At 44.3% G+C, this 24,916-nt stretch overlaps 1 protein-coding gene across 1 annotated transcript in view; it reads left to right on the top strand.

Moving 5' to 3' along the window:
• LOC124798712 (UDP-glucosyltransferase 2-like) overlaps window positions 1-21,884 on the top strand; it is a 115,678-nt gene extending 93,794 nt beyond the window's left edge. The window contains exon 7 of the mRNA XM_047262229.1: window positions 20,932-21,884. Within this exon, the coding sequence (XP_047118185.1) occupies window positions 20,932-21,217 (286 nt within the window). The 3' untranslated portion in view covers window positions 21,218-21,884. The remainder of the gene's footprint in view (window positions 1-20,931) is intronic.
• The last annotated feature ends 3,032 nt before the right edge of the window (window positions 21,885-24,916 follow it).

The raw sequence follows: 24,916 nt of genomic DNA, 5'->3' as shown, positions 1-24,916 counted from the left end.
CTTCAACACGTAGCGAAATCAAGGCGAAACCACATCCAGACTTCGTGGTGCTGGGGGGCACCCCTCATTACAGATGTCGGACATCAGAGGCTGGGAAGACTGGTAAAACAGGACAGGCGGTGACCTGTGCAGGAACTACCATCAGATTGTAATGGTGGGTACAGTACAAGTCCACTGACTCGTCAGATCTGAAATAGATCGAACACATGTGGGGTGTGATTGAAGATGGCGACAGCGCTCGCGGCCCCCTCCCGGAAATTACTGGAATTAGGTACCTTTTGGGTGTAGGTGTGGTACCAACTTCCTCCTGCGACGTACCGGGACCTCATTGTTTCCATGGTATGAGCCGTCGCCGCTGTTTTCTGTGCGAAAGGTGGACATACCAGGTATTAGGTAGGTGACCATAATGTTATGGCTGATCAGAGTACATACGAATTGAAGAATGTTAAGTGAAAAAAACTGATATTGTCTGCTATGAAGCAGACTGAAAAGTACTCGCTTGGCTGGATCAAAAAAAGTCATTAAACCAATAGAACCTTCCGATATAGTTTAAGGCACTTATCCTTGCATCCTCAAATGCAATGGATATTGAAAGATCCATTAATAATCTTAGATAATTACAGGGCATCACTGAGAGATATTCTAGTTTTGACATGAAATAGAGGGCGGATAAGTGGAAGAATACGAAACTGTAGCATCAGAATCCCGCAAATATAATACGGTAGGATCTTACCAGTATTCAGCTTCTGATAGTTCTCAGAAATCTCGGCTGGGATGAAGAAGTGGTAGCGTGGTGTCGAGACGCAGTCGCTCCCTAGTCATTGCGGAAACCGACACGGGCTGAGGGCCGTACGTATCGCTCTAGTGCTGATACTCGTAGATACAGGAAGAGGGCAAGAGGGTTGTATAAGACCGTAGTACCATATTTTTCGAAGGTTCGGAGTCATTTTACAAATGAAACTGACGATCAAAGATAAGTTACACAATAAAACGGGCGTTGCTTGTCGCTTGTAGCATTACTAACACTTTTAACACGGTGGACAAATTCTCGGTAGTGTGCTTACTTTTTTTCATTTTTGTGCAAATCCCGTTAATTAAAATTAAAACTGATTAAAATATGAGTTACTAAAATTGGCTGTCGATCCCAAGAACAACCATTTTAAATTAGATTAATATTTACGATTTGCAAAATAAATTAGGAAAATAGCTAAAACTGAAAGGTCAGTCACGCCACACAACAATGCATAGTAAGATGAATAAGAACCAAAATCTAAATGCAGTGAATATGACATACTGCAGTTGTTACTGTAAGGGGCTGATCGTAAACAAAAGCATCAGCAATCGAAATTTCAGAGAGGCTCTGCGTCTCAGATCCATCTGGCCGTTCAGCGTTTAGTATGAGTGTAGCCTTAGGGAGTCACGCAAATGGTTGGAAACTGCGTATTTACAACCAGTCACGTCTTCGAAACGGATACGAAAACTTCGACCCATTTGTCTAATATAACACTTTGTGCAATCAGTGCAGGAAATATAGTATGTACCTGTAAAATCAAGTTTGTTATAATTTATTCGTTCATTGTGCCGAAGGTTAAAGCCAATGGTTCTTGGAATGAAAGTGATGGCGAAACACCTTTATCACTCACTTTTTCTATTTTGGCGCAAATTAAATCTTAATATGGTGTCCTACAGTAATGCGGTTCTACTGTAAATTGGTTTATTGGTGACTGGATCATTTGTTGCTGTGCATGCGGAAGGAAAGGCAACATTTTCTACCGTATCGTCCAGTTAATGTCATTAGCAAAATCGGAGTTGTAGCCATTAACACGTGCAATATATGGGAAGAGGAATTCCACCTTATGCAAGACACCTTTATTTCTGTTTTGTTTCATCCAGACATGAGTGTGTGTACACATAATGGTGGCGAAAAACCTTGTCTATGCTTTGAAAATCGGAGAAAGTGCACTGTCAAGTGACCATAGGTAACGAAATATGCCTGTTTACTTCGCCAACAACACATGAGAAAGCACCACAATATCAAAACCATGAGAAGTTGTAGATTGTGTAGCAGAGTAGCTACCAAAATAAATGTCCGATAGTATCATGTAAGTTAGAAAATAAAAACAACCCACTGAAGATAGCACAAAATGTGCTGGAACATGTCTGGGTGAAACAAAACAGAAAAAAAGGGATCTTGCATAAGGCGAAATTCCTCTTCCCATTTCGTAGCAAGCACGGACATAACAAGCACTGCAACACCAAAAGATGATTACGTGCAATGTATCTGATTGCGTTCAGTTCTTGGTCGAAAGTTATGTATGAAAGCAAACCCGTATGTAATGTACACAGGAGCGATCTAATGCTGCTTTTCTGTAACTAATTGGATCATTCGATGACTGATGAATCACCACATCTGTGGTTAGAATTATATTAACACCTTCAGCTGCTACGGGCGTTGATATATATCAACGGGGCCAGGTGAAAATGTGTGCCCCGGCCGGGACTGGGACCCGGGATCTCGTGCTTACATGGCAAACGCTCTATCCATCTGAGCCACCGACAGTACGGAGGGTAGTGCGACTGCAGGGTCTACCTCGCGTAAGCCTCCTGCGAGACCCACATTCTCACCTCGTATGTCCACACACTACATTCGTAGTGTCCCACCCCAACACACTCATTACTCGTGGAAGACATTCTTACCAAGTCCCGTACGAGTTCGGGGAATATGTGTGCATCCGCACAGAAGAAGAAGGCCATGGCCGGTATTGCTTATATTGATATGGTGTCTGTTCTTTCGGACATGTCAGAAAGAACAGACACCATATCAATATATCTGTGGTAGTCGGCCTTCCGTAAATATCGTAAGAAATCTTTGACTCGTTTAACGTTATTAATAAATCTATCCGTTTTCGCTATATTCTAAAGTGAACTATGTATTCGTATTTGAGCAGCTGTGTTTGTCTGAGAAGACCTACCATTCGCCGTTTGATCCGTTATAGAGAAAAAGAATGTCGTTGACCTAGCGATCCCAGGCTACCACTTCAGCCGTAACATTCTTAGTTAATTAAATATCTCATTTTCTAAGTTCGTTACGAAAATTTTAGCTTCAAGATAACTGGGAGCCCGTGGCTAGGTCCTGGCTTTACAAGAAAACATTGTCACCAAACCTGAAATAATTGAATTCGAGTATTAAGTCAAGTAATTGGATTACCTCATCCATTTCTTCAGTAGAACGATTACTAAATGAACGTAAAGTTTTGTACATGGCTGGCGCAGCAATCGTAGGTTTAAATATTCTTGTAGAAATAGTACACAGCCAATCAGCAGCAAAATGGAAGTTTATTAAAATCCCTTTATCATGGTTTCAACGTTAACAAAAGTGTTCTTCAGAAGGCAGCATTGACAACTGGATTACTTGTTGTGGCAGACGTACGTTGAAATATAGATGAAAGGAGTCAGTCAAATACAAAATTTCACCTCCTTATTACTTGATACATGCACATCATGCTTGTTACCATTTGACATTTTCTCACCGATGAACAGCTAGTGCATTTTTTAATTAACATGGAGATGAAATTTTATATTTGAGCATCACCTATGGACTATATTTTAACGTACCTCTGTCACAACATGTACACCATTTGTCAATATTTCCTTATGAAGAAGACATTTTTATAAGTATTGAAATCATAGTAAAGGCGTTTTAATAAACCTTTCAGTTTGCAACTGACTGGGAGTGTCTATTTCCACAAAAAGAACGTAAGTTGTTATTTACGGTATTTCAAACCTCGCCCATCGGTACTGAAGTGTGTGTGTGTGTGTGTGCGTGTGTGTGGTTTGAGGTTTTCGGGCGCTAAACAGCGTGGTCATCAGCGCCAAAACGCATAGAAACAGGAACACATGCGGTGAAGGGACGAAGACGGACAGCGAACAAGGAGAACGGCTAAAAGACACAGGCCTGACACAGTTCCAAATCCTCTTATGCAGAGGCAAAACAAGAGGAAAAGAAACGCACTAAAAAGGAAAGGAAACACAAGGAAAAGAGAACAGAAATCGAAGGGAAACAAGTAGGTAACCGTGACTGGCGGACCTCTTACCTAAAACCTGGGTGAGCCAGTCACCCAGCAGCACATTAAAATCCTCTCCCTAAAATCCGAGGCAACAAATTGGACAGGACACAAAACCGTAAGACCTTAACCACAGTCGTTGCGTCGTCTTGCAAAATAGAGGGCAAATCCGGTGGCAAGGAAACCACCGCCCTCTGGTCAGAGAATAAAGGACAGTCAAGCAAAAAGTGGCGGACAGTAATCTGGACGCCACAAGCACTGCAGATTGGGGGGTCCTCCCGCCGGAGTAAAAAACCGTGCGTTAAGGGACTGTGCCCGATGCGGAGGCGAGTGAGGAGAACCTCATCCCGCCTGCACGACTGGTAGGACGTACGCCATGGCCGCGTGGTGGCCTTGACCAAACGCAGCTTATTTTCACCGACTGCCAGCCACTCCTCTTCCCATTGACGCATAACACGAAAACGCAAAAAGGTGGTAACAGCATAGAGGGGGACGTCACATTCAACAACTTGAGGGAGCGAACATGCATCTTTGGCAGTCACATCCGCCAGTTCGTTTCCCCTAATACCCACGTGCCCCGGCACCCAGCAGAAGGAAACCACCTTCCCCTGCCGTTGCAGGTGGAGTAGGGCATCATGGATGTTCTGGACGACCGTATCCACTGGGTACAGGTGTTGCATGGTCTGAAGGGCACTCAGGGAGTCAGAACAGATGAGAAACTTAAGACTGGGAACACATCTCATCTGCTCCAATACCCGCAAGATCGCAAACAATTTGGCATCAAAGATGCTAAACGCCGCAGGAAGCCGTAACTTGACGACTCGATCAGGGAAAACAACTGCACGACCAACAGAGTCCCCCTGTTTAGAGCCATCCGTAAATACTGGTACATGGTCGGGATGCTGGTTTAAAATATCGTAAAATAAGGAGGTAAAAACAAACGCAGGAGTGCAGCTCCTCCGGCACTCTGACAAGTCTAAAAGGACGCTGGGCCTCTGGAGCAACCAGGGAGGCAGGCGGGTAAAACCCTGGAGTTGGGGTGCCACACGCTCCACACCAAGGGACTCAAGCAAATGCTTGGCACGAATCCCAAATGGTCTCGTTGTCCTTGGACGACTGGAAAAGAGACGTTCCATAGGCGGTCGGGCAACAGTAGGGTACGCAGGGGAGGTAGGACAGGCAAGGAATTGACACACCCGTCGCACCATGAGGAATTTCCGCCGGATGGCGAGCGGCAGTTCCCCTGCTTCTGCACACAGGCTGGGGATGGGACGTACGGAAGGCACCAGTGGCGAGCCTGATGTCCTCATGGTGTACTGCGTCAAGAATCTTCAGATACGAAGGCCTCGCTGACCCATACACGGTGCATCCATAGTTAAGACGCGACCGGATGAAAGCCCTATAAAACTGCAGCAGACGCGCCCGATCTGCTCCCCAGGACCGATGGCTCAGACACTTCAAAATATTCAGCGCCTTCAGAGCCCGCACCTTGAGGTCTTTAAGGTGCGGCAACCACGACAACTTGGAATCAAAAGTGAGACCCAGGAACCTCACAGTGTCTCTAAAAGGAAGAATGGTGTCCCTCAGACGCAATTCAGGGGAGGTAAAAGCACGTCGAGAACGATTAAAATGAACACACACACATTTGTCTGCAGAAAAGGTAAAACCCGTCTTCGCAGTTCATGCCTCTAATCGCTTTATCGTAAGCTGCAGCTGCCGACTAGCAGTGACAAGACTGGAGGAAGAACAGAAAACAGCAAAATCGTCCACAACCAAGGAGCACTGGGCAGGACTCCGGATAGTGGACGTGATACTGTTAATGGCGATGGCAAAGAGGGTGACACTTAAAACGCTTCCCTGAGGAACACCATTCTCCTGCACGTACAAATCAGATAGCACATTACCAACCCGATACCGAAAGAGGCGGCGGGAAAGAAAGGACCGAATGAAGATTGGGAGATGGCCACGAAAGCCCCACTGATGGAGTTGATTGAGCATAAGGCGGCGCCAAGTAGTGTCATACGCCTTATTAATGTCAAAGAATACACCTAGACAATGCTGGTTACGTAGGAAGGCCTGCTGGATGGCCGCCTCAAGCAGGGTCAAGTTGTCTATAGTTGAACGACATCTCCGAAAGCCACACTGAGAGTGGCTAAGGAGCTGCCTGGTCTCGAGCAGCCAAACCAGGCGACGGTTGACCATGCGTTCCAATGTCTTCCCGACACAGCTCGTCAAAGCAATACTCCGATAACTACTGGGATGCATTCGGTCCTTTCCCGGTTTGAGGAGGGGAATCAAAATCACCTCCCTCCACGACTCAGGGAACGTGACGGATGACCATATCATATTAAAACAATTCAGGAGAACTTCCTTGGATGGCAGCAACAAGTGCTGCAGCATGCTGTACAGGATTTAATCATCACCTGGCGCAGTATGATCAGCCACAGACAGCGCCGAATCCAGTTCCCACATTGTGAGGCGGCAGTTGTAAGGTTCAGAATTTGGAGACCGGAAGTCCAAGTGATCCCTCTCGATGGCAGTGCGGTAGCGGCAGAAATCTGGATCACAGTTAATAGTGCAGTAGATTCGGCAAAATACATGGCCAGTCTCTGGGCAATGTCTCTCGGCGCCGTGAGTAGACAACCCTGATGCAGCAATGCCGTGACAGGCAGTTGGCTGCGTTTCCCGGGAATCCTCCTGATGGCTTCCCATACTTTCGTAGAACTAGTGGAGCGGGAGATGGAGTTCAAGAACGATTGCCATGACCGTCGTTTGCTCTCTTTAATCACTCTCCGCGCCTTGTCCCTTGCCACCCGAAAGGCCGCAAGATTGTCAGCTGAGGGACGGCACTTGAAGCGGCGCAGAGCTGCACGGTGGGCTCGGATGGCTGAGCGGCACTCAGTGGTCCACCAAGGGACAGGATGACTTGAGGACCGTGGGATCGACAATTCAGCAGCATGGGAGATCACGGCTGTAACATGGTCGACCCATTCGTGGACGCTGGCACGGTGTTCCAAAACAGCTAAATGGCTGAAAAGTGTCCAGTCAGCTCTGCAGAGGTGCCACCTGGGCGGCACTGATAATGCCACAGTCTCATCCAGGAGCCCAATCCAAAGGGGGAAGTGGTCACCAGAATGGAGGTCAGCGGCAACCTCCCACAGAGCAGAATCCGTGAGTGCTGGCGAGCAAAAGGAAAGGTCAATAGCTGACGACGACCCAGAAGCAGTACAGAAATGAGTGGGAGCACCAGAGTTGAGGATGCACAGTTCTTCAGACGCCATGAGGCTTTCCAGAATGCGACCCCTGGGGCAAGTAGTCGTAGAGCCTCATAAGACATTATGAGCATTGAAGTCCCCCAGAAGGAGAATTGGGTGGGGGAGTTGGCTAATAAGGTCTGTGAGAGCTTCAGAGTCTATTGCATCCTGAGGCGGTAAGTAAACGGAACAGATTGTGAGCCTCCGCCCCACAAGAAGGTCAACTGCAACTGCTTGCAAGTCCGTAGCGAGAGGGAGCTCAGATGAGTGGTGCATGTCACGGACAAAAACCGCAACACCACCCTTTGCCCTTTCCCCCATCAGATCATCTTTTCGATACACGGTATAGCCCCGTAAAGAAGGAGCATCAGTGGCCCGGAAATGTGTCTCTTGGAGACATAAGCACAAGGGGCGCTCTCGTACAAGGAGTTGTAATTCGGCCACATGCGTCCTGAACCCATTCAGGTTCCACTGTAATATGGGAGCCAGTGATCAGGGTGGCTGAATTTTCACCCTGCCTCTGTGCTTTGGAGGAGATCCCGTACTGGCCGGAGATTTATTCCTGGGGCGAGAATATCGCTCCTGGTCGACATCAATGTCCATCAGCTCCGATGGCGACCCAAGGGAGATGTCAGACAGTACGATGTCATCGTCATCGGACTGACCCTGACTAGTCTCCTCAGGTGGCAAAACCTTCACCTTCGGCGTCTTCGTCTTGGGGGGCTTAGAATGCAGAACCTTGTCAACAGTTGGAGCTTTACTCGCCTGGGCAGAAGGTGCCATATGGGGAGGGGCAGGAAGTACCCCAATGTCAGCAACCACGGCCTTGTCCAATGCTGTGGGGAGAGCTGCAGGTTGCAAAACAACCGCAGCAGTACAAGTGCACTGGCAAACGCAGGTATTAGTGCTGACACTAGCAACATCCGTTTGTGTAGCAACAGTGGCCAACTGTACCGGTTTCTGCAGAGTGGAAGCAAAAGATGTTGTAAACACAAGAGGTTGCATGGCCTTAAAGAGCTTCTTGGCCTCACCATAGGGGATGCGCTTAGATGTTTTAATCTCCTGTATCTTCCGTTCCTCGAGATAGATGGGGCAGACCCGGCTCCAGACAAGGTTACTCCCAGACTAATTCACGCACTTCACAGGCGATGAACAATCGGCTTCTTCATGGGCAGGCTGACCACATTTACCACAAGTGGCTATCCCATTGCACCCCAACGTAGTATGCCCAAAGCGCTGACATTTAAAACCGCGCATTGGGTTGGGGAAATATGGCCGTACTGGCAAACGCAAGAAACCCGCTTTAACATGCTCTGGGAGTCTCGGGCAATTGAACGTGAGAATAAACGAGTCGGATTTGACTAGGTCCCCATCGACTCGTTTCATAATATGCTGCACGTCGACAATACCTTCGTCAGCCCACTCAGATTTCAACTCGTCCTTGGGGATATCCACCAAGTCACAAGTGGATTGGAGCTCGGTCTCGATAGCGTACTCTCCGAGACAGGTTGCTTTCCGAAGAGAAGTGACTTGACGGGAACTAGAAGTTTCAACTAACAGAGTCCCATTGCGCAGTCGTTTCACATATTTCAGTGTTCCTGCAATTCCCTCAAGACCCTTGTGGATGTAAAAGGGAGAAACTCTCTCAAAGCTACCCTCCTTCCGTTTGGCAGTCAAAAACACATTCTGGTTATCAGCATGTGCTCTGTTACGACAGTCTGATAAATCTCTAGTAACACCAGGCGCTGGAGGACTCGCAGCACGGAGTCGCTTTTTCGATGGGGTGTGTTTTCCTACCAGTGGCCCACCCAATCCACTGGTAGGGGGAAACGTAGAGGTCGAAGGGTCCATTGAGGTCCCACGAGCAGCTAGGGAACTAAAGGTCCGCTCAGACAGAGCCTCGCGTGCCTGAGTAAGCCTTATACAACTGGGGTGCGGCAGGTGCCCCAGAGGTTGCCCGCTTGCGACTGTTCCACCCCAACAGCCATGCATCTTATAGGCGCGCAGCACACCGTAAGATTGAGGGGTTTTTATAGAGGTTTACCTTCCTCGCAATCCAGGCGGTCAAGCCAAGATTACCATTCCCCGCAGCACACAACATTCCACCGCCGCGCCATACGGTGGTCGCTGAAGCATGTCCGGGGGTTACGGTGACAGGAGACTGGCGGCGCTGACCAGTCCCCAGATCAGGACCCCGGGGTCGCCAAGCCCGTACTCAGCAAATGAATGCTGAGCGCCTGGGGGGATGTCCATATTCGTAATGTGCAAGGAAACTAAATTTGTTCCTGGTGGTAAGATTAACTGGGATAGGTTTTGAATAAGATGTTCCCTCTTCGGAACATTATTTTTTAAAAACACAGTTTTCGTTAATTATTGTTAAATTTTATTGACAATATACTTTTTACAGATGTGTACGAAGGGGCCTGAACTTGCAAATATGAATATCACATTTGTAGCGAGAAGTCACATTTACTACTAAGACTTAAATTTGTGGTTTACGTTTAACTGAAGAATTCAGAAGAATTACGGAAAGCGGTATAAGAAATCATCAAAAACAATAAATATTTTTTTCAAAATTTTACAATATAAAGCACATAACTAGATAATATTATTTTCAAAATATGGACATAAAGTACCCCTCCTCCCTTGGTATTGTGAGGTTTCATTTGTGCACGTAGTTTTGGGGCCAATGGGCACATCGGTATCAAGGAAATTTCTTTTTTGGTTGTTCTTGATCAACTTTGTACATTTACAGAATTTTTTAAACTTGGTCAAAATGTTGACGTTGGGTTATTCCTGCATTTGACTCTCTGGTTCTCGGTAAAAAGTTTTTGGACCTTACTTTCAGATCGGTCTTCTTTAAATAAAACCAGCCTAAAAGTGTAACAAAAATCAAGAAACAGCAGAGAAGTACCGAGCACGCACAGTTGACACTGTGCTTAATGTCAGGTGACAAGTAAAATATGTATCGCTTAGTAATGGTACCAGTTGTGTAGGAAACATGTAATAATCAAAAGCGTTCACGTGGTGATGACTCTTTATCAGTTTCATATAAATATCCAAGAGCACATTACAGGCATTTCTTGATTTCACCAGCTCAAACACGCTGTAACCAGTAGCATTCCCTTTTCCCTTGAATCCATAGTTCTCAAGGTTAATTGTAGTAACATATTAAGGAAGTGTCCGCCGCGATAGCTGGGTGGTCAGTGTGACGGATTGCAGTGCTACGGGCCCGGGTTCGATTCCCGGCTGGGTCGGGGATTTTTCTCCGTTCAGGGACTGGGTGTTGTCTTCATCTTCATTTCATCCCCATCCGATGCGCAGGTCGCCCAGCGTGGCGTCGAATGTAATAAGACCTGCACCAAGGCAGCCGGACCTGCCACGTAAGGGGCCTCCCGGCCAATGACGGCAAACGCTCATTTCCATTTCCATGAAGGAAGTAAGAAGTATAGAATATTTTTTCTAATGTTGTTGAACAAGCAGAGTCGCGCTGTCGCAGTCTCGCTTTAATAGCGTTAACTAAAGCATGGTCATACTTTGTACACTAAACTCACTAACGCTCGTCAGAACTACAGCATTCCTTGTTCACAGACATCAAGGACACATTTGAAGTTGAATACTTGAATGACATTGGAATCATAGTGATTATTCAGTTACATAAAGCTAGTGCGCTGAAAGAGGCAAAGAAAAGTCTATTGCACGCTTCTACTAAAGCATTCTTCGCATTCAGGCCTATAGGAGGTTTCTACATAACACGATATTCCTTCTTGAAAATTCGGCTCCCACACACATGTTATAGAATCTAAACAGGACTGTATCACTAAGTCACCGTTTCTCACTCATGTAACAAACAAAATGTTTGTATGACGATCTAACAGGCTCTTTTGGTTTTCGTAACAAACTCAATTTCGCCAGTTGAAACAACAGATCTCTCTCGCGGTGGTCCTCCTCCTGCTCCAGTGTTAAACAGGTAAGATGCTTAGCAACATGAACTTAAAAATTCGTTCAGACTACAACAGTTTTGCGGTTTCTTCACCCACCTCCTCCGACCGTGAAAATTAACTCCGAATGAATGTACTCTAGTATATTTTGTACTCACAATGATTTCTTAGTCAGGGGAAAATTGTGTGTGGTGGAACGCTACGCTATGCGTGGATCGCGCTGACACAAACCTCGACTTGGCTGTCTGAATAAATATAAAAGACGTCACTTTGTGTTGGCTGGAATTACAAGTATCGAAAATACTACAAGGTTTCGTGGAAGTGGTGAAATCGAAAACAGAAAAGACTCTAACGCTTTTTAAATTGGAATTACATCGACAAGTACGTAATGGCAGGAGACCTTTATGCAGTGCAAAAACGACACCCAGCTAATGCAAGTTTGGACGTATAATTTTTGTTGTTGTATACCTATAATTTACAGTCAGAAATGTTATGCTGCTGTTTGAACGTGAAGGTACCGTGGCTTACTTTCCAACATACATTTGTGGAAAGTAATCAAACTACTATTCACATAAAAACAAAAAAGACTGCGTATATCTAATCGTAATGGAAGGATCGATTGGACATGGTGAATTGTGACAATATAGCAATACTAGTGTTCAACTGGACCTACAATAGCGTACAAACAAATGGGCAATACAGCTGTAACAATACGTCCCTCATCAGCACCCCTAAGCATACTCACGCACTTTCCTTGTTGTTCTATCGATAGCGATGTTGATCACAGTGCACAAACCCACGTCAGTGATGTCTTTCCAGGCATTACATTTGTGGATGCAGTATTCATTATCACACATAGTGCCAGACACCTGTCCTTCATAATGCGTGTCTGAAAGCATCTGGGCAGGATGCAGCACCTTCCAGAAGCGCTGATTCGAAGACTTTGTCGGACAATTTCCTAGGACTGAGGAGAATCGAGACACATAGCTGGTGTGAGCGTAGGCATACTAAATTTTTTTCGGGCGCTGTACAGATACGAAAGATAACTGCACTGTTTGTGTAAAATGAATATTTATTGCACTGCAAAATTAATGTGATTTGTGGTATGACCAGAGAAGGTGAGTGTGTGTCCTATTGTGAGGGATGTATAGATTCGGCACATTGATAACCGTGAGGGTATGAGAGAGATTTTTTATGTGGAAAATTATATGTGCTATAGATACTGAGATTCGATCCAGAACCACAGCGATCAAAAGTAGACATTACCTCTACATCGATTAGTGTCAGACTGCAGCAGCAGTTGTAATATTTAATTGTAGATACACTGGTAAATATGTTCCTGGCTCCCAATACTCTTGTGAGTCTTGTATGTATTTGATGATCTATAGACATCTTTTGTGGGGTTTTTACTGTCAGTGCAATTTAGCCATCTATGCTAAATAATTTTGCCGCCGAAAGTCTCGTCTGCAGAAAATTATGGCGGACAGTGCTCCCATACCAACAGCAGCAGCAGTTTGACAGGTAAATTCAGTGAAGAACGGGCTGTTCTGTTAGGATCACGAGGAAGAGAGAAAGCAGCCTGTGCTATTCTGGGAACTGATTTCTGTATCGTCTGTGAGAGTAAGTCGCTCTGCAAATAGGTCTTCGCTCCCGTCTGGTCGCGTCAGCAACAGCGCCTAGGTGAACATGTATTTCAACAGGAATTTCTCAGGTGTCAAGTATGAAAGGGATGTTGCCACGCCGGCCAGTGTGGCCCAGCTGTTCTAGGCTCTTCAGTCCGGAACAGTGCTGCTGTTACAGTCGCAGCTTCGAATCGTGTCTCAGGCATGGATGTGTGTGATGTCCTTAGGTTGGTTAGGTTTAAGTAGTTCTAAGTCTAGGCGATTGATGATCTCAAATGTCCCAGAGTGCTGAAAACCATTTGAACCATTTTTGATTTCACCGCCTCATGCTTGCAGGACCCGAACAGGCACCTGTGGGTGGCTTGGCAGCTGCCAGTCGTGTCGTAGCTTTGCGGGACATACTGGTGCATCCCGACTTCTGGAAGTATTTGTGGTAGTGTCCTGTGTGGTCCAATGGACATGGAGTGGCAGGCGGCGCATCTGCGCATTGGAGCCTTTTTTTTTACTAGCGATGTTTTGTTTAAACTATATTCCATCGATCTGACTGACCTATAGGATGACGTGAATTAAAAAAAAAGTACCCCATACATGTGAACAGTAGCGATTTAATTAATTTGCATAATTTTTTTATATTAACATGGTGTTAGCGGCAGAATACTTAATGTGAGGATGTGCGTGAGTGGGTCACATGGAGCAGAACAGCAGGCTAAGTACAGAACACTACGCTAATTTGCATAATTTTTATGTAAAACGCAGTAAATTAGTTTAAAGGGGGTGGGTGACAAAGAAGAATACGCAGAAATGGCGTTCAAAAGCATGTGAAATTGAAAAAGTGTACCAGAAAATGGTGGGAGGACAGAACTGATTTTAATTTAGCATCAAAGTCGGTACAATAGTTTAATGAAATGGCAGTGACATGGAAAACCACTTAACAGATCAGTAGGCCAAGTGCTGACAAAGGCCCAAACATTAGGTTAACACACCCACAGTACAGTGCCAAACAATGGGTTATGCAGCTTGTTTGCCCCATGTAACTGCATTTTCAAAGACCTACATGTTTCCAAAGAGGAGAAAATGATGAGCAAGAGAAATCCAATCCTCACAAAGTGTATTTTTTTTATAAATAAACAATGTACATTTCAACTTGCTGTTATAACATCGTTCCTCTCTATCAATTTCCATACATTCCATAAACTGCCTTGAATCCTCTAAATTGTTGAAATAAACAATATTCCACACACAGCAATCTATTTCCCTCAAAATGACCGATCAACTGAATATTTTCCCGCCAATTTCCAGGAGGGTGTGTTGAAGGGGGGTTTACCAGAGGGGGGAGGTTAATTAATTGACCAATTTGATTAAGTAGTCAATAAAATTGATAAGAGTGAGAGGGGGCCTTTTCCAGTAACTCAGACCTGAAAGTGTTGTACTGGTCCGTGACTGGCAGTACCCAAGATCGATTGACAACGGCAAGGGATCGTACTGTACCAACGTCTCTATGCCGTTACTGCAGAGTATCCTGTTGCGCAAAGTACTTAGGCTACCAGTCGACCACCACACCTTTAATTAAGAACAGTTTCTTATTGTTAAATAGATGTTAAGACTGCAGAACGCTATCTACTTGCAGAAGATTCGAGTTGGAGCCTCTGATGACGACGAGAATCTAGCCCGCGCCGCAATCACACTGACAATGAACTAATCGGACACGAAATCAGCTTTAGTACAATTAATATTGCAGCCGCCTCAACCGCTGACCATGCAAACAGCCTGTCTGCCAAATAATGGTAACAACACCCTGCCTAGACACGACGCCGAAATCGTACCAAGCCACGATAGAACTACGAATAATCACTTAACAATATTCACACATCAATGATTACTGAAGTTAAGCAGTAGTGAATAAATGGGCCTATTTAATGAACCACTCTCGTTGTCTACGATACTAATCTCGTCAGAGCAACAAATTACTTTAATTTCAGTACCTGATTATCTTGCGTGATGATAAATGCGACATCCAACTAGCAATTGTTATCTTTCGCAACGAGCTTTTCACGTACTCTCTGACACAAACTCGGGACTATTTAATTACTTCTTCTAATATACCAATGTGTCTACCTTCTTGAAATGATTATTCTGTTTATGGACACTCCCATCACTACTGTTTGGAATTCAGACATTTTTAATACTCCCTTAAATATTTTTCCAACTCGACACAGCGATAATATGTAAGTGATGAGACTTCGCATGCGTCACAGAATAACGAATCTTTGTTAGTAGCAAAATCTTTGGCCTTTCCGTAAATAATTCAATTACTTTAATTACACTTATTCATCATTTAGAAAACTTTGTCCCTTAATTGAAATCTTTTCTTTAATATTGAGAAGATCTACTTTCAGTAGATTATTTATAATTTCATTCTTTCAAGAACCTTTCACCACGCACATTTAACAACACTGCATTATACGTGATATCGACTCCACTGTATCAATGTCTCTGAATTACACTCGTTTATACTTCCGAAAATTCTATAGGTATATTCACACTAGATACCAATTAAATAGAGTGGAAGGTTTCCTTCAACCCCAGTAAAATTAGATTTATTTTCCTTCTAGGTATCTCAATACACATTGGTTACCACCAGTGAACGAGTGCCAGCAAATATATTATCATTCCCCACAATACGGAAACAAATTATAAAAAAATTTAAAATCCTAAATGTCACCGCCACTTTTCAACTAACCTTAAGTTACAATTTAAAAGCAAATCTTGACCTCTTCAGGCGTTGACCACACGCGACCCGCTGAGTTCCTTAATATTTGAATCGGCCACTCGTCACCTTGATGAATCAAGTTTTGGTTTAGCTACGTGTAGCTCGTTAAATGGTTCCTTCAATTTACTATCGCTTGTCTACTCAGTGATACGTGCACACCATCACCGTATAGTGAAACAGTTTGTCGTTCTATGAGCCAATTCGCTGTCTGCTGCAAGCTAGTGGTCTTGAAAATACAACTACCAACACGTGTTCGAGGCTTTCCCTTCTCCATACACACATGCACAATACCCAAACCACGTCAATAGAAACGACAAGCAACCCAATTACCTCTGGGCGCGTCGCGATCACTCAACATACAATGCAGACGGGATATCGGTCACACCGATTCCACAAAACTCAGCACCTAACAAGTCAATCTTTCAATTAAATGAGGCTCACGCGGGACTCACCCCAGCAAATTTTACGAACAAAACTGTTCCCACAACTATAATCAACAAAATTCCGTGCACTCTTCCAAGACTTAGGTGTCAACTGAGTAGCCTCACTACACCATGCAGTGAAGCGCCATAAGATCTGACCTGAAATACACCGCTACCACCATTTGGTCGGTGAGAAGTCTATCCGGGAACTAACTAACCCTTTTCGTAGTACAATAGGAACCATTTAAAACGAACAAACACGCAACGCCACGCCAACTTTTAACAATTAATGTAGTAATCATCGATGCTGTCGATTCTTCGCAATAGTGGCCGGCTGCTGCGCGTCGCTCAGGCGGCATCTGGACGCAGCGAGGCCGATATGGTATATCGCTGCAGCCGCGCATGCTCGCCACCTGCTATTCCGTAGATGCTCTCATATCATCTACAACACAATTAGATTTTGGTTTTACCAGATCACACATGTATATCGTGACCACCAGATGTTATCATTGATTTATCATGCAGGTCACTCAGCACCAGTAAGGGCGAACGTACCCCATGCGTTTTGACACAGCACAGTGTACCTGTAGCAGTGAGGGGGGAGATGGTCAGGGGAGGGGAGGGGGTGGGGGACAATAGGTTAAGAGCCTGTCAATCAAAAGGAAGGATCCTTTTAGCAGAATACGTTAAGTACTTGTCATTCAAAAGGAAGAATCCTTTAAGCCGAACAATTGGTTAAGTACCTATCAATTAAAGGAGAACAATTGGTTAAGTATTTGTCAATCAAAGGAGAACAATAGGTTTAACTCCGAGTGCTTTCCTGCCCCTGATTTCGGCAACCTACACTAATGCACTGGTGCCCCATTTGTCCCCCTACTTACAGATTTCATTACATGTGAACTAGTAGTAATATGTATTGGTATCGCCGGCCAGGTTGGTCAAGCGGTTCTAGGCGCTTTAGTCTGGAACCGCGCGACCGCTACGGTCGCAAGTTTGAATCCTGCCTCAGGCATGGATGTGTGTGGAGTCTTTAGGTTAGTTAGGTTTAAGTAGTTCTAAGTTCTAGGGGACTGATGACCTCAGAAGTTAAGTCCCATAGTGCTCAGAACCATTTGAACAATTTTGTCTTGGTATCATTAAGAACTGGTATTGATTGGAAGCACTTCCTTCTGGTTGTTGTTGTTGTCTTCAGTTCTGAGACTGGTTTGATGCAGCTCTCCATGCTACTCTATCCTGTGCAAGCTTCTTCATCTCCCAGTACCTACTGCACCCTACATCCTTCTGAATCTGCTTAGTGTATTCATCTCTTGGTCTCGCTCTACGATTTTTACCCTCCACGCTACCCTCCAATACTAAATTGGTGATCCGTTGATGCCTCAGAACATGTCCTACCAACCGATCCCTTCTTCTAGTCAAATTGTGCCACAAACTTCTCTTCTCCCCAGTCCTCTTCAGTACCTCGTCATTAGTTATGTGATCCACACACCTAACCTTCAGCATTCTTCTGTAGCACCACATTTCGAAAGCTTCTATTCTCTTTTTGTCCAAACTATTTATCGTCCATGTTTCACACCCATACATGGCTACACTCCACACAAATACTTTCAGAAACGACTTCCTGACACTTCAATCAATACTCGATGTTAACAAATTTCTCTTCTTCAGAAACGTTTTCCTTGCCATTGCCAGTCTACATTTTGTATCCTCTCTACTTCGACCATCATCAGTTATTTTGTTCCCCAAACAGCAAAACTCCTTTACTACTTTAAGTGTTTCATTTCCTAATCTAATTCCCTCAGCTTCACCCGACTTCATTCGACTACATGCCATTATCCTCGTTTTGCTTTTGTTGATGTTCATCTTATATCTTCCCTTCAAGACACTTTCCATTCCGTTCAACTGCTCTTCCAAGTCCTTTGTTGTCTCTGACAGAATTACAATGTCATTGGCAAACGTCAAAGTTTTTATTTCTTCTCCATGGATTTTAATACCTACTCCGAATTTTTCTTTTGTTTCCTTCACTGCTTGCTCATTATAAAGATTGAATAACATCGGGGAAAGGCTACAACCCTGTCTCACTCCTTTCCCAAGCACAGCTTCCCTTTCATGTCTCTCGACTCTTATAACTGCCATCTGGTTTCTGTACAAATTGTAAATAGCCTTTGGCTCCCTGTATTTTACCCCTGCCACCTTCAGAATTTGAAAGAGAGTATTCCAGTCAACATTGTCAAAAGCTTTCTCTAAGTCTACAAATGCTAGAAACGTAGGTTTGCCTTTCCTTAATCTAGCTTCTAAGATAAGTCGTAGGGTCAGTATTGCCTCACGTGTTCCAACATTTCTACGGAATCCAAACTGATCTTCCCCGAGGTCGGATTCTACTAGTTTTTCCAATCGTCTGTAAGGAATTCGCGTTAGTATTTTGGAGCTGTGGCTTATTAAACTGATTGTTCGGTAATTTTCGCATCTGTCAATGCCTGCTTTCTTTGGGATTGGAATTATTATATTCTTCTTGAAGTTTGAGGGTATTTCAACTGTCTCATACATCTTCGTCACCAGATGGTGGGGTTTTGTCAGGACTGACTCTCCCAAGGCCATCAGTAGTTCTAATGGAATGTTGTCTACTCCCGGGGATTTGTTTCGACTCAGGTCTTTCAGTGTTCTGTCAAACTCTTCACGCAGTATCATATCTCCCATTTCATCTTCATCTACATCCTCTCCTATTTCCATGATATTGTCCTCAAGTACATCGCCCTTGTATAGACCCTCTATATACTCCTTCCACCTTTCTGCTTTCCCTTCTTTGCTTAGAACTGGGTTTCCATCTGAGCTCTTGATATTCATACAAGTGGTTCTCTTTTCTCCAAGGGTCTCTTTAATTTTCCTGTAGGCAGTATCTATCCTACCCCTAATGAGATAAGCCTCTACATCCTTACATTTGTCCTCTAGCCATCCCTGCTTAGCCATTTTGCACTTACTGTCAATCTCATTTTTGAGACGTTTGTATTCCTTTTTGCCTGCTTCATTTACTGCATTTTTATATTTTCTCGTTTCATCAATTAAATTCAATATTTCTTCTGTTACCCAAGGATTTCTAATAGCCCTCGTCATTTTACCTACTTGATCCTCTGCTGCCTTTACTACTTCATCCCTCAAAGCTACCCATTCTTCTTCTACTGTATTTCTTTCCCCCCTTCTTGTCAATTGTTCCCTTATGCTCTCCCTGAAACTCTGTACAATCTCTGGTTTAGTCAGTTTATCCAGGTCCCATCTCCCTAAATTCCTACCTTTTTGCAGTGTCTTCAGTTTTAGTCTACAGTTATAACCAATAGATTGTGGCCAGAGTCCACATATGCCCCTGGAAATGTCTTACAATTTAAAACCTGGTTCCTAAATCTCTGTCTTACCATTATATAATCTATCTGATACCTTTTAGTATCTCCAGGATTCTTCCAGGTATACAACCTTCTTTCATGATTCTTGAACCAAGTGTTAGCTATGATTAAGTTGTGCTCTGTGCAAAATTCTACCAGGCGGCTTCCTCTTTCATTTCTTAGCCCCAGTCCATATTCACTTACTATGTTTCCTTCTCTCCTTTTTCCTACTACCGAATTCCAGTCACCCATGACTATTCAATTTTCGTCCCCCTTCACTATCTGAATAATTTCTTTGATTTCATCATATATTTCTTCAATTTCTTTATCATCTGCAGAGCTAGTTGGCATATAAACTTGTACTACTGTAGTAGGCGTGGGCTTCGTGTCTATCTTGGCCACAATAATGCGTTCACTATGCTGCTCGTAGTAGCTTACCCGCACTCCTTTTTTTATTCATTATTAAACCTACTCCTGCATTACCCCTATTTGATTTTGTATTTATAATCCTGTATTCGCCTGACCAAAGGTCTTGTTCCTCATGCCACCAAACTTCACTAATTCCCACTATATCTAACTTTAACCTATCCATTTCCCTTTTTAAATTTTCTAACCAACCTGCCCGATTAAGGGATCTGACATTCCACGCTCCGATCCGTAGAACGCCAGTTTTCTTTCTCCTGATGACGACGTCCTCCTGAGTAGTCCCCGCCCTGAGGCCCGAATGGAGGACTATTTTACCTCCGGAATATTTTACCCAAGAGGACGCCATCATCATTTAGCCATACAGTAAAGCTGCATGCCCTCGGGAAAAATTACTGTCGTAGTTTCCCGTTGCTTTCAGCCGTTCGTAGTACCAGCACAGCAAGGCCGTTTTGGTTAGTGTTACAAGGCCAGATCAGTCAATCATCCAGACTGTTGCCCCTGCAACTACTGAAAAGGCTGCTGCCCCTCTTCAGGAACCACGCGTTTTTCTGGCCTCTCAACAGATATCCCTCGGTTGTGGTTGCACCTACGGTACGGCTATCTGTATCGCTGAGGCACGCAAGCCTCCCCACCAACGGCAAGGTCCATGGTTCGCGGGGATGGAGGGGGGGGGGGGATTCCTTCTGGTATTCAGTTGCAGTTATAGTACTGTCCAACTGGATGACATGCTTAATAATAAGATGTAACGCTCATGGATGAAATGTGGTTTCAAAAAATCATTTTTGATTATAAGGAAAATAAACATCATCGTATAAATAGAACTATATAAATGATAGGGACCAATGACTTCAGTAGTTTGGTCCTTTAGGAACTCACATTTGACCATTAGGAAGATATAAATGGTCCCATACCGGCAATGTCAGGACTTGTACGTACTAAATAAGTTGGTTCATCCTCCCCACCAAAAATTTTTGGGTTGTGAGCAGTGTCTGGTGAGAGTGTTCCCACAGGTATATGCAACGTGAATGACAACTTCAGCTCACTAAGTGATGCCCGCGCAGGTACCGCGAGCGCGCCAAGCAGTTGTCGCAGCTGTTCCGGGACCGCCCCCGGCCGCCGCTGGAGGAGGCGGTGTACTGGGTGGAGTACGTCATCAGGCACCGGGGGGCGCCGCACCTTAGGTCCGCCGCGCTGGACCTGGCCTGGTACCAGTACCTGCTGCTAGACGTCGCTGCCTTCGTGGGACTTGGTGCAGTCTTAGCGGGCACGTTGCTCTGTGTGTGTCTCAAGTCAGTATACTCGTATATGGATGTGTGGTCGACAGTAAGCAACGTGAAACGAGCGTGAACCTGTCTCCCTGTCACTCCTTTTTCATCGACATTTCAGTGTCATAACTAAGTACCTCCAGGGTTTCAACAAGACAACTGCCTGAGATAATGACACATATCAATAGATAGAGTACCTCTTCAAATTTAGATTCGTAACAAGTGCTGTGGTATGGTTACAGTAAGGAGAATGCACGTCATAACATGTAGATTTAACCTTCACGTTTTGTTGCACTGAATTAGTTTGCACCTGCAGATAAGCGCGACACTGAAGAGAATCCCACAGCTGGCTGCTGTGTCACCTTCTCGTGCATTCCATATCAACAACTTCGATGAACCTCACGGACGCACTGTCTTTTGCCATGCCATGAACAGTACCCATATTCAGTAACTGTAATGTGTGTCAAAAATTTATAAAGATGCCACATCCACTGATGTCTATGTATACACTGGCAGAAAAAGTTTGCAACACAAAAAATAAGAAAGATACCCCATCCACTGATGTCTATGTATACACTGACAGAAAAAAAATTGCAACACAAAAAATAATTTCGCGAATGCATATGTCTAGGTAATACATTTAAGTGATTAATTTTGCAAGACCACAGGGTAATGTAACCTGCAAGATAAGCCATTGCAAATGTGAAATCCTGGTACATTAGTAACCGGTGTAACCGCCACCATGTTAAAAAGGGAAGCATGCAAACGTGCATGCATTGTGTTGTACAAGTGACGGGTGTCAGTTTGTGGGGATGGAGTTCCGTGGCTGTTGCACTTGGTCACCATATACAAGGACATGTAATGCTGGCTGTGGATGACACTGGAGTTGTCGTCCAATAATGTCCCGTATATGTTGGATTAGAGGCAGATCTGGTGACTGAGCAGGCCGAAGAAACATGTCGACAGGGTGTGGAGCTCGTTCGGTTACAACAGCCTAATGTGGGAGAGCGTTATCCTGTCGGAAAACACTCCCTGAAATGCTACTCGTGAATGGCAGCACAGTAGATCGAATCACCAGACTGACGCACCAATTTGCAGTCACGGTGCGTGTGATAACCAGGAAAGCAGTCCTGCTGTCGTACCGTACGTACAGGTGTAGGTCCATTGTAAATTGTACACAGGCCTGTTGACAGGACCCCGTCAACTGGCCTCCTTCTAATCGACATGTAGCCGTCACTGCCACTGGGGCAGAACCAGCTTTCATCAGAAAACACAACAGACCTCCACCCTTCCTTCCAATGATCTCCCGCTTGTCACTATTGCAGTCGGAAATGGCTGCGGTTTGGGGTCAATGGAACGCACGCTACAGGACGTCTGGCTCGGAGCTGTTCTTAAAGTCACCGATTTGTAACAGTTCGTCGTGTCACTGCTGTGCCAACCGCTGCTCGAATTCCTGCAGCAGGTGCAGCATGTTGCGCCAGAGCCACACGCCGGACTCGAAGGTCTTCCCTCTCGCTAACGCTTGGACCCGGTCTCCCTGCGACCATACATAATCGTGATCACCACTGCCAATAGTTGCTACATTCCTACCTAGTCTTTCTGCAGTATCGCAGAAGGAACATTCAACGTCTCGTAGCCATACTGCACGATTTCTTTCAAACTCAGTGAGCTGTTAACAATGGCGTCTCTGTCGCCATGAAGGCGTTTTTGACTAACACCAATTCTCCAGGCCTAATGCCAAAGGTAACTAACGAGTTCACAACCATTACAGCGTGCATTTAAACCAAACCTGGTTTTCATCCTCATAGTGGCGCTACTAGGGCTACTGTTACGCAACTGGCGCGAAATATGAATAGACATTAGGAACACACCTATCAACATTCGTTTATGTCGCACAACTCCTTCTTCGTGTTCCGATTTTTTCCCATCGGTGTATATAATTCTTTCTTTTTGCTTAATTAACATCAGCTGTGTTACCTGTATTACGTAAATTTGCTTTTATTTGTGGTAGATATACTGTTGTATAGAATCTATGGCAATGATGATTAACATCTGTGTAAAACCAGAGAAACTGACAGTTCAAAGACAGTGAGTAGAGAAAGAGGGCGAGATTTTCTGGACGTCGAATATACGAAAAATGAGGATATGAACTACTCAACGACTAACAGTTAGTGAAAACGGTGTATAAAGTAGGAGGAATGAACGTAACATTCCAGCTTATTAAAGTTGTTGAGACGTTGGAAGTGATTTATGAGCACAGAGGAGCAGATGTATAATCTATTATGACAAAATATTTTTGTTAATTGTATTATGTGTCTTTTCTGTTTAATAAGAGATCACGTCGCTACAGCTATATCTGGGCGATGTGATGAAAATATTACCAAAAATCGACGACAGCGAGCAAACTGAAAAATAATAGTCCCACTAGGATAATCCTTTATGTATTATTCCGGAATTTTTTTCACTTTTCATAGAAGCTGTTTCATTCAAGACTGTCCGCCAGACAAGAACTTCAACAGTTAATTTAGTGCATATTTGCATACAATCAAGGCAGGTGCTATGCCACAACAGCACACTCCTTGGAATGGACGACTGACAAATCACGTAAAAAAAAGAAAAAAAACGTAAGTATTAAATACCTCATGAATCTAAATAATGTTAATACATAAAGAAGCCATGTCTTCATGCTGAGAGAGACACATCCATAAAATACATCATTTTATTTACTAGATGAGGGACTGTTCTCCTTCTGCAAGGGCAAGGAAAATTCCTTACACACAACATCGGTTTTCCTCCTGACAGAATGCCTCAAGAGTAGAATCAAAAACAATGGTTTATACACAAATATGACATTTGTAACCATGAGAAAAACATCTCTATTTCTGTATGCTGCAGTGTCTGATATGCTTCATCCCTCGTAGTACTAATATCTCCTAAAATCATAGAGCTCAACCGAAGAGCATTGTAGAAGTTAGTATTTTTTGAGAATCACAGTCAGTGTTACTATCCATCAGCATCCACATGTGGCAACACTACTAGTAAAGTTCCCACATGTACTGCATGTGCACGTGGTGATCAACACACAAATTCAGAAAAAATATACCACGCAGCCTACGTCTTAGCAAAAGAAAAGTTTGATGACACAACCAGAATAGTTAGGGTATGTAAAAAAATCGATGGGTACCCTAAATGAAACACAGTGCAAAATATTCTTTAACACAGCAAAACTGGTTGGTTTCTGCTCACCGCCTCTTCATCTATCAGGTGTAGAAGCATGAAATCGGAATTTCCCTATAGATTGTGCTAGCCGTCAATGTAGGGCCAGTGAGACCGCGTCTGCAGCGCCATCTGCGTCCTGTGACGGCTGACCACGAATGTTAACGCACAGTAAGCCAAGTTCGATACATCGGTATCTGCTTCAGACCCGTAAACATATCGGATTTGGTGCCTAAGAATAACAATTTGCGGACAGCATTGGTTTTCTGTTATCATTTGAATAAAACTGCTGCAGAATCGCATCGAATGCTTATCGAAGTTTCTGATGAACATGCTCTTGGGAAAACAGTGTTTCGAAAGGTTAAAAAAATTCAAAAGTGGTGAATTTGACGTGTGAAACGACGAGCGCGGTGAAACAACCGAAAAGTTTGAAGACAACGAATTACAGACCTTATTGGATGATGACGATACTCAAACTCAACAGGAACAGGCGGAACAATTAGATGTGACGCAGAACGCCGTTTCTCGTCGGTTGAAAGCTTCGTGGAAAGGTTCAGAAAGTGGG

This window comes from Schistocerca piceifrons, chromosome 5 (genome assembly GCF_021461385.2).
Source record: "Schistocerca piceifrons isolate TAMUIC-IGC-003096 chromosome 5, iqSchPice1.1, whole genome shotgun sequence".
Classification (NCBI taxonomy): domain Eukaryota; kingdom Metazoa; phylum Arthropoda; class Insecta; order Orthoptera; family Acrididae; genus Schistocerca; species Schistocerca piceifrons.
Note: the sequence above shows the minus strand (reverse complement) of the source record. Positions and strands in the feature narration are given on the sequence as shown.